General features: G+C 45.6%; 1 protein-coding gene across 1 annotated transcript; it reads right to left on the bottom strand.

Annotated features, from left to right (window-relative positions):
- Positions 1-7,711: 7,711 nt before the first annotated feature.
- LOC119329753 (BURP domain-containing protein 17-like) lies at positions 7,712-10,781 on the bottom strand. The gene is made up of 4 exons (XM_037602831.1): positions 10,635-10,781; positions 10,369-10,510; positions 8,829-9,809; positions 7,712-8,659 (listed from the first exon to the last, which is right to left on the bottom strand). Exons 1-4 carry the CDS (start codon positions 10,701-10,703, stop codon positions 7,899-7,901), a joined length of 1,953 nt encoding a protein of 650 aa, XP_037458728.1. The 5' UTR covers positions 10,704-10,781; the 3' UTR covers positions 7,712-7,898.
- Between the last annotated feature and the right edge of the window lie 445 nt (positions 10,782-11,226).

Genomic DNA, 11,226 nt, shown 5'->3' with positions numbered 1-11,226 from the left:
TCAACCCCCACGAGCCCCGCTGCCCCGTCCCTGCTCCTCGATGTGAGCCTCACCTCCTCCCCTTCCCCCGTACGCCCGAGTTCCGGGCGACGCAAGCCCCACCTCGCCTCCTGCCGCAGGCGCTCCTGGCCTCCTCGTCGCACGCCCCGGCGACGCCCGCCGTTGCCTGCGGCCGCGGCCATGTCCGCACGCCCCGCCTCTGCCCTGCCACCTCCGGCGCCGGCCCGCGCCCGCGCTGGCCGCCGTGGCCTCGCCGCCGCCGGGCATAGCCCTGGCCGGCCTCGCCTCCCCTCGCGTGGTGGGCGCCTTGGGTGCGCCCCGTACCCACACGCCCGTAACCGCCCGCACACTCACGGGGCTCCGCCCCAGCAACCACGCCCGAACCCGATAGGCCCCTCTGGGCCAATGACAAACGGGGCCCACGCCCCTGAGAACAAAAAAAAAGTAGAAGGAAGATTTAAAATAAATAAATAAATAAAATAAATAAATAAATAAAATAACTAAAATATTAATTAATTAATTAAAGAATTAATTAACTTAGTTAGTCCTGATTAGTTAACCTAATTAATTGTAGTTAATAAACCTAATCATTTTAGTTAGACTAACTAAACCTGATTAGTTAGTCTTAGACAATGACAAGCGGGTCCCACCATCAGATTGACCCAGTCAACCCCTGTTGACTGCTGATGTCAGCATGACATCATGCTGATGTCATAGTTCCATTTTCGGATTAAATTAAATAATTAATTAAATTCTAGAAATTAATAAAATCTTTAGAAAATCATATCTCTTAATCCGTAACTCGGATTAAATTATTTTCAACATGAAAGTTGCTCAGAACGACGAGACGAATCCGGACACGCAGCCTGTTCGTCCGCCACACATACCTAACCTATCGAACTCGCAACTTTCCCCCTCAGGCTCCTCTGCCCGAAAAACGCGGAACCCCGGGGATACTTTCCCGGATGTTTCCCCCCCTTCACCGGTATCATCACATACCGCGTTAGGGCACGCCTAGCATCACGCTTTGCTTTTTCATGCATCGTCATGCATCTGTTTGCTTAAATATTCATTGTTTCTTCCCCCTCTTCTTCCGCTAGACACTGAGACCGACGCTGCTGCTGCCCAGTTCGACTACGGAGTTGACGACCCCTCTCTCTTGCCAGAGCAACCAGGCAACCCCCCCCCCCTTGATCACCAGATATCGCCTATTCTCCTCTATATTGCTTGCATTAGAGTAGTGTAGCATGTTACTGCTTTCCGTTAATCCTATTCTGATGCATAGCCTGACATTGTTGCTACATTTGTTGATACCTTACCTGCAATCCTAAATACTTAGTATAGGATGCTAGTTTATCATCATTGGCCCTACATTCTTGTCAGTCTGCCTTGCTATACTATTGGGCCGTGATCACTCGGGAGGTGATCACGGGTATATACTATGCATACATACATACTATACAGATGGTGACTAAAGACGGGTCAGCTCGATGAGTACCCGCAAGTGATTCTGATGAGGGGGCTGAAAGGACAGGTGGCTCCATCCCGGTAGTGGTGGGCCTGGGTTCCCGACGGCCTCCGGCTGTTACTTTGTGGCGGAGCGACAGGGCAGGTTGAGACCACCTAGGAGACAGGTGGGCCTGGCCCTGTTCGGCGTTCGCGGATACTTAACACGCTTAACGAGATCTTGGTATTTGATCTGAGTTAGCTACGAGCTTATACACACTAACCATCTACGCGGGAGTAGTTATGGGTATCCCAACGTCGTGGTATCAGCCGAAGCACTTCAGACGTCAGCGACGGAGCGGCGCGCGTCGGATTGGAACGTAAGCCTGCTCTTGTATTAAGGGGGCTAGTTCTGCTTCCGGCCGCCCTCGCAACGTGCAGGTGTGCTATGGGCGATGGGCCCAGACCCCTGTGCGCTTAGGTTTAGACCGGCGTGCTGGCCTCTCTGTTTTGCCTAGGTGGGGCTGCGACGTGTTGATCTCCCGAGGCCGGGCATGACCCAGGAAAGTGTGTCCGGCCAAATGGGATCGAGCGTGTTGGGTAAGTTGGTGCACCCATGCAGGGAAGTTAATCTATTCGAATAGCCGTGATCTTCGATAACAGGACGACTTGGAGTTGTACCTTGACCTTATGACAACTAGAACCGGACACTTAATAAAACACACCCTTCCAAGTTCCACAGACAACCCGGTGATCGCTTTTCTACAGGGCGACGAGGAGGGGATCGCCGGGTAGGATTATGCTATGCGATGCTACTGGAGATGCTACTTGGAGATGCTACTTGGAGGACTTCAATCTACTCTCTTCTACATGCTGCAAGACAGAGGCTGCCAGAAGCGTAGTCTTCAATAGGACTAGCTATCCCCCTCTTATTCTGGCATTCTGAAGTTCAGTCCACTCATATTGCCTCCTTACACATATACCCATGCATATGTAGTGTAGCTCCTTGCTTGCGAGTACTTTGGATGAGTACTCACGGTTGCTTTGCTCCCTCTTTTCCCTCGTTTTCCTCTTCTTCTCGGATGCCGCAACCAGATGTTGGAGCCCAGGGGCCAGACGCCACCGTCGACGATGATTCCTACTACACTGGAGGTGCCTACTACTATGTGCAGGCCGCTGACGACGACCAAGAGTAGTTAGGAGGATCCCAGGCAGGAGGCCTGCGCCTCTTTCGATCTGTATCCCAGTTTGTGCTAACCATCTTATGGCAACTTGTTTAACTTATGTCTGTACTCAGATATTGTTGCTTCCGCTGACTCGTCTATGATCGAGCACTTGTATTCGAGCCCTCGAGGCCCCTGGCTTGTATTATGATGCTTGTATGACTTAATTATGTTTTAGAGTGGTGTTGTGATATCTTCCCGTGAGTCCCTGATCTTGATCGTACACATTTGCGTGCATGATTAGTGTACGATTAAATCGGGGGCGTCACAACTACTAATAGCAAAACTTCTCCCATGTCCTCAGGAACAAACGTAACTACTCACAAAGCATATTCATGTTCATAATCAGAGGGGTATTAATATGCATATAGGATCTGAACATATGATCTTCCACCAAATAAACCAACTAGCATCAACTACAAGGAGTAATTAACACTACTAGCAACCTACTAGTACCAATCCCGGACTTGGAGACAAGAATTGGATACAAGAGATGAACTAGGGTTTTGAGAGGAGATGGTGTTGGTGAAGATGTTGATGGAGATTGCCCTCTCCCGATGAGAGGGGCGTTGGTGATGACGATGGCGATGATTTCCCCCTCACGGAGGGAAGTTTACCCGGCAGAACAGCTCTGCCAGAGCCCTAGATTGGTTCCGCCAAGGTTCCGCCTCGTGGCGGCGGAGTTTCGTGTGAGGAGATGGCTTATGATTTTTTTCCTCATCGAAAGACTCCATATAGAAGAAGATGGCCATCGGAGGGCCACCAGGGGGCCCATGAGGTAGGGGCACCCAAGGGGGTAGGGCGTGCCCCCCACCCTCGTGTGCAGGGTGTGACCCCCTGGTGAACTTCTTGCACTCAGTATTTTTTATATATTCTGAAAACGTCTTCCGTGAAGTTTCGGGGCTTTTGGAGCTGTGCAGAATAGGTCTCTAATATTTGCTCCTTTTCCAGCCCAGAATCTCAGCTGTCGGCATTCTCCCTCTTTATGTAAACCTTGTAAAATAAGAGAGAATAGGCATAAGTATTGTGACATAATGTGTAATAACAGCCCATAGTGCAATAAATATCGATATAAAAGCATGATGCAAAATGGACGTATCATGAGGTAATTGTACCTTCTCCCAAATTGGAAAGTAGTTCATCACAGAAATCAGTTCCAGTGATTCCTACACCAATTAGTGAGGAAGCTAATGATGATGATTATGAAACTTCAGATCAAGTTACTACTGAACCTCATAGGTCAACCAGAATACGGTCCGCACCAGAGTGGTATGGTAATCTGTTCTGGAAATCATGTTACTAGACCATGACGAACCTACAAACTATGAGGAAGCGATGATGAGCCCAGATTCCGCAAAATGGTTTGAGGCCATGAAATCTGAGATGGGATCCATGTATGAGAACAAAGTATGGACTTTGATTGACATGCCCGATGATCGGTGAGCCATTGAGAATAAATGGATCTTCAAGAGGAAGACGGACGCTGATAGTAGTGTTACTATCTACAAAGCTCGAATTGTCGCAAAATGTTTTCGACAAGTTCAAGGTGTTGACTACGATGATATTTTCTCACTCGTATCGATGCTTAAAAGTCTATCCGAATCATGTTAGCAGTTGCCGCATTTTATGAAATCTGGCAAATGGATATCCAAATTGCATTCCTTAAAGGATTTCTTAAAAAAGAGTTGTATATGATGCAACCAGAAGGTTTTCTCGATCCTAAAGGTGCTAACAAAGTGAGCAAGCTCCAGTGATCCATCTATGGACTGGTGCAAGCATCTCGGAGTTGGAATATATGCTTTGATAAAGTGATCAAAGCATATGGTTTTATACAGACTTGCGGTGAAGCCTGTATTTACAAGAAAGTGAGTGGGAGCACTACAGCATTTCTGATAAGTATATGTGAATGACATATTGTTGATCGGAAATAATGTAGAATTTTCTGGAAAGCATAAAGAAGTATTTTAAAGGAGTTTTTCAAAGAAAGACCTCGGTGAAGCTCCTTATATATTGAGCATCAAGATCTATAGAGATAGATCAAGATGCTTGATATATTTTCAATGAGTACATACCTTGACAAGATTTTGAAGTAGTTTAAAATGAAACAGTCAAAGAAGGAGTTCTTGCCTGTGTTGCAAGGTGTGAAGTTGAGTAAAGACTCAAAACCCGACCACGGCAAAAAATAGAAAGAGAATGAAAAGTCATTCACTATGCCTCAGTCATAGGTTCTATAAAGTATGCTATGATGTGTACCAGACCTATTGTGTATCTCACCATAAGTTTGGCAAGATGGTACAATAGTGATCCAGGAGTGGATCACTAGACAGCGGTCAAAAATATCCTTAGTGGAATAAGGAAATGTTTCTCGGATATGGAGGTGACAAAGAGTTCGTCGTAAAGAGTTACGTCGATGCAAGCTTTGACACCGATCTGGATGACTCTAAGTCTCGATCTAGATACATATTGAAAGTGGGAGCAATTAGCTAGAGTAGCTCCGTGCAAAGCATTGTAGACATAGAAAATTTGCAAAATAAATACGGCTTTGAATGTGGCAGACCCGTTGACTAAATTTCTCTCTCAAGCAAAACATGATCACTTTTTTGGGTGTTAATCACATAGCAATGTGAACTATATTATTGACTCTAGTAAACCCTTTGGGTGTTAGTCACATGGAGATGTGAACTAATCACATAAAGATGTGAACTATTGGTGTTAAATCACATGACGATGTGAACTAGATTATTGACTCTAGTGCAAGTGGGAGACTGAAGGAAATATACCCTAGAGGCAATAATAAAGTTGTTATTTATATTTCCTTATATCATGATAAATGTTTATTATTCATGCTAGAATTGTATTAACCGAAAACTTAGTACATGTGTGAATACATAGACAAACAAAGTGTCACTAGTATGCCTCTACTTGATTAGCTCGTTGAATCAAAGATGGTTAAGTTTCCTACCATAGACATGAGTTGTCATTTGATTAACGGGATCACATCATTATAGAACGATGTGATTGACTTGACCCATCCGTCAGCTTAGCACGATGATCGTTTAGTTTGTTGCTATTGCTTTCTCCATAACTTACACATGTTCCTATGACTATGAGATCATGCAACTCCCGGATACTTGAGGAACACTTAGTGTGCTATCAAACGTCACAACGTAACTGGGTGACTATAAAGATGCTCTACAGGTGTCTCCGATGGTGTTTTTTGAGTTGGCATAGATCGAGATATCTCTGGTCCCTCTCGGTAATGCACATCACTATAAGCCTTGCAAGCATTGTGACTAATGAGTTAGTTGCGGGATGATGCATTACGGAACGAGTAAAGAGACTTGCCGGTAACGAGATTGAACTAGGTATGAGGATACCGACGATCGAATCTCGGGCAAGTAACATACCGATGACAAAGGGAACAACGTATGTTGTTATGCGATTTGATCGATAAAGATCTTTGTGGAATATGTAGGAGCCAATATGAGCATCCAGATTCCACTATTGGTTATTGACCGGAGATGTGTCTCGGTTATGTCTACATAGTTCTCGAACCCGTAGGGTCCGCACGCTTAACGTTCGATGATGATTTGTATTATGAGTTATGTGATTTGATGACCAAAGTTTGTTTGGAGTCCCGGATGAGGTCGGGGACATGACGAGGAGTCTCGAAATGGTCGAGAGGTAAATATCGATATATTTGAAGGCTATATTCGGACATCGGAAAGGTTCCAAGTGATTCGGGTATTTTTCGGAGTACCAGAGAGTTTCGGGAATTCGCAGTATTGGGCCTTATTGGGCCATATGGGAATAGAGGAGGCACGCCAAAGTTAAGGAGGCGCGCGCCCTCCCATGGGTCCGAATTAGACTAGGGGGAAGGGGCCGGCGCCCCCCTTGCCCTTTCCTACTCCCTCCCTCTTTCCCTCTTTCTTCTCTCCTACTCCGGAAAGGAAAAGGGGAATCCTACTAGGACCTGGGAGTCCTAGTAGAACTCCCCACACTTGGTGCGCCCCCTCTAGGGCTCACCTCCTCCTCCTCCCTCCTTTATATACGTGGGTAGGGGACACCCCAAAGGCACAACAGACAATCTCTTAGCCGTGTGTGGTGCCCCCCTCCACAGTTACACACCTCGGTCATATCGTCGTAGTGCTTAGGCGAAGCCCTGCGCCGGTAACTTCATCATCACCATCGTCACGCCGTCATGCTGACGGAACTCTCCCTCGGCCTCAACTGGATCAAGAGTACGAGGGACGTCACCGAGCTGAACGTGTGCAGATCGTGGAGGTGTCGTACTTTCGGTACTAGGATCGGTCGGATCGTGAAGATGTACGACTACATCAACTGCGTTGTCATAACGCTTCCGCTTACGGTCTACGAGGGTACGTGAAGAACACTCTTCCCTCTCGTTGCTATGCATCACCATGTTAGATCTTGCATGTGTGTAGGAATTTTTTTGAAATTACTGCGTTCCCCAACAATAGCTTGTGCAAAACGTAAGAGGGAGCCAAGACTTGAAGGGGGCAAATTAGTAGGAAAGAAGGGGCTAATCTCTAGTTGAAACACTAGTTACTCCTAAAGTCTAGCATTTTCTTCAATGAATGCACAAATTAGGGGGGGGGGGGCATGGCCCCTGTTGGTCTACACTAAACTCCTCCACTAAGAAGATAACCACTAATTTTGAAATTTTAAAATGAGCATAGGGCAGTATCAATGCTTCGCGTAGGACTATATCTGAAGCATGACACCTATACAAAAATCTTGTATGACACTCTATTTAATGAGAATATAGAGTTGTCATATCATAGCTCTTAGCATAAAAATCAAGACAACTCATATATTTCCTCTCACGAAGCACATTAAATGAGAGCACATTTAGATAGGCAATAAGATATAATCCATTAGAGGTACAGCTAGTATATATTTTTTGCAAGAGATCTAAGTATATATTTAACATATAGTGTGATACTCCCTCCGTCCGGAATTATTTATCATGAAAATGGATATATCTTAATTCTGCAACAAGTAATTTGGGATGGAGGAAGTATAACTTAAGATAATAATGCATTGAGAGTGTCTTTAAATGGAAGGTGACCCCAAAATTAACATCAACGTCACCAAGACACAACAAGCACACATTTATTTAGTACAACCTCGATACATGCACCTAGAATCGTCCATTTCATGAATGCGCCGCATCTCACACATACCTACACACACGTGCTTTCCAGCCTACCGGGCCGCCGCATGTGCGTTTCCGGGCTCGCCGGCCTGCACCCACACCACGCTTAGCTTGGTGAGGAAGTGGCACACAGCGACATCCCCTGGCTTGACGTTGTGCAGCGCAAAGAACGGGTGCTTCAGGCTCCATTGCGACGTGTCGAGGTGGCACACGGCCAACGCCTCCATTGTCGCCGGCGCCGCGCCCCCATCCACGCTCGCCAGCGTCACCGCGTACGCGGCGGTGGGGTTGGATGTGTGGCAGTAGTACACCGCATACGGGTACGTCAAGTCGTGGCAGGTCACGATCTCCGATGACTTGGAGAGCCTTCGGGCAGCCGTCACGTTGTACCTCCCCCGCAGTGCCGGTGTGCCCGGGGCTTCCACGGGAAGCTTGGCGGCGGAGAACGCACGGACGTTGGACGTTCTGAGAAGGGACGTCGTGAGCTCGCCGAGGGACTCGAGGGAGGTGGCGCATCCTGCTTTTTCGCCGGGGAGCGTCCGTGGGTGCTCACAGGTGTCCAGCGTCCACCGAATGTCTCTAATCATCCCAAGGGACGTTGGCGCAAACATCGCGACGATGTCCGGGAGGCGCTCGATGGAGAATGGAAGGGAGTCGGCGACGTGGCGGGGAAGAAGCGTCGGCAAGGAGTTGGTCGGCGGGATGGTCGGGGTGATCATTGACCCTGGCCGCAGCATGTCGCGGAAGAAGAAAACATCCGCCTGTCTTTTGTTCATGTGGCTATGAGAGTGAACATGGTGGCTCGCCTTTCCTGTTGCTTGAAACACGTGCAATAGTGAGAAAAAAATTTCATTTGAGAAATGATATTTAATCAAATAACCAGCTCTGTTTTCTGGATATTTATCATCACATGAAAAACAGTAAATTAACATGGAAATTCTAAAAATGCACGTTCTTCATAAGTTGTGCTTTCTCTTTACCTTCTATGTGTGCCATATGCCCCGTAGAAACGGTCTTTAGGTCATTTTCATGTTCCGACCTATATGACATTGTAGCTTTGTTTGGATCCACTTCATCTTTTGACCCATATGTCATTGTAAGTTTATTTGTATACTCTGCATGGTTTGACCCATATGACATTGTAACTTTATGTGGATCTTCTTGTTGTTCTGACCTATATGTCATCGTAGCTTTATTGGGATCATCTTCTTGTTGCGACCCATATGACATTGTAACTTTATGTGGATCTTCTTCTTGTTCTGACCTATATGTCATTGTAACTTTATTGGGATCATCTTCTTGTTTCGACCCATATGACATTGTGACTTTATGTGGATCTTCCTCTTGTTCTGACCTATATGACATTGTAACTTTATTGGGATCATCTTCTTGTTCTGCCTTGTATGTCATTGTAGCTTTATTAGGATCATCTTCTTGTTCTGGCCTGTATGACATTGTGACTCTATGTGGATCATCTTCACCTTGATTCAAGACTTCAATATGTTCATTTTTTCCTTCATCTAACCCATATGACACTGAGACTTCTTTTAGATCTCCTTCTTGTGCCACAAAGTCTCTATCTTTTAATCCATGTGACACAGATACTTCTTTTAAATTATTTTCATCTTTTGATTCATATGACAGAGAAACCTCCTTCACATCTTCTTGTGCCACGAAGTCTCTCTTTGGAACATCTTTGGCACCTATCCCATAAGACACCGAGACTTTTTCCGGTCTCTCTCCAACTTTTGCCCCATATGACACAGAGACCTCCTTTAAATTGTCTCCATCTTTTGATCCATACGACAAAGAGTCCTCCTTTAACTTATGTTCAGCTTGTGATGCAGTATGACTATGTTCTTCCCCTTGATCAGCTTCTGACTTGAGTTTCTTATAATATGGTCCGATTTTTCGTAGTCCTTTGACAAACTTGAGATCAATATCGTCTGGAGAGGCACGCACTGAATTCACATGTGGCAACCATGTTGATAGACTTATTAGTAGGTCAATTGTGATAAACCACAAGTCACATAAAATCAAATTGAACGGGTGATGCATCCATGCAAAAACAACAAATAAAAAAACTACGGATAGACTATGCTAAATACTACTCCCTCCGTTCCAAAATGTAAGATCATTTTTGACACTGGGTTGCCTCTCTGAATATTAGACCTCTGAACATCAGAGTCATATATCACAACAACGAAATAAACCAAACTCGTGTTTGCGGTATGCATAGACACAAACAAATTGTTTATGCTGTGAATGACAGGCTACATTTAAACCTAATCTGTTGTTGAATATCCGGTCTCTATTAAAAGTTATGTTTAGTTTAATCTAATTCCCATTCCCCCCAAAAAAGGTATACCTTTTACTTTACAACTATATTCGATTTACAATTTTACACACTCGTGCGTATTCGGAAAAAAAAGGAAACAAATATTTACACACTCAGCTTCAGACCAATTATGAAATCAGGTCTACGATTTTGGAGAGAGAGAGAGAGAGAGAGAGAGAGACCTTCTTGTTGGACTAACAGGTCGCTGACGGCTGGGGGAATTGGAGTTCCGGGAAGCACCGCCTCCCAGTACGCCCTCGGCGTCACCGAGTTCGTCGTGGCCGCATTGGCGAAGCTCACATGAGGACTGCCTCCTCCAGTAATCTGGGTGCATCACAACAAATAAACAAAAGACCGTTACAAGTCACACACGCACACACACGACGTACATAGGTATGCAATTCGTGTGTGGACAGAAATATTTGATGAGTGTGCCGTATGCACTCACCAGAAGAAGCGAGACGAGTGACAGGAGTACATCCATGGTGTGCGCGCGCTGCAGTGCAATGTGTTGCATCCAGTGCTAGTGAGTGATGGTGTGAAGCAAAGCAGCTGGACATGGGTCCTATTTATAGTCGTGATTGGGCAAGGAGTGGCATAGATTTACTGCTCAACAATCATACATATGCATTTCAAGCATCTTGCTAAATCCATGATTCATGAGGCATGCAAGGGCCAACGTATGACGGCATTGGACGCTGACGACTCAACCGTTTGCTCTCCTATTGTCGTACGTGGTTATTAAGAAAGAGCAGCGTGAGTTCCTCGTGTTCATTTCTTTATGGATATGGAGTATGTCAGATCTGGTGGACGCAAATATGCCCAAAGTGCCATATTACGGACTACAAAAGTCCAAGCCGAAAGGCCTTGTAGGCTTGTCTGGGAGAGGAAATAATCTGTTTGAAATGTGCTGAATATGATTCTACTTGTATTCCTTACATGGTTGAATTGGGTGGCGTTTTACGTACGTATAGTATTATATATAAGAGCATCTCCAGCAATCCTCCAGTATACTATTCCTAATACTAATAGGGTGATAC

Source organism: Triticum dicoccoides, chromosome 7A (assembly GCF_002162155.2).
Source record: "Triticum dicoccoides isolate Atlit2015 ecotype Zavitan chromosome 7A, WEW_v2.0, whole genome shotgun sequence".
In the NCBI taxonomy this organism is placed as follows: Eukaryota; Viridiplantae; Streptophyta; class Magnoliopsida; order Poales; family Poaceae; genus Triticum; species Triticum dicoccoides.
This window is presented reverse-complemented; position numbering and strand designations above follow the sequence as displayed.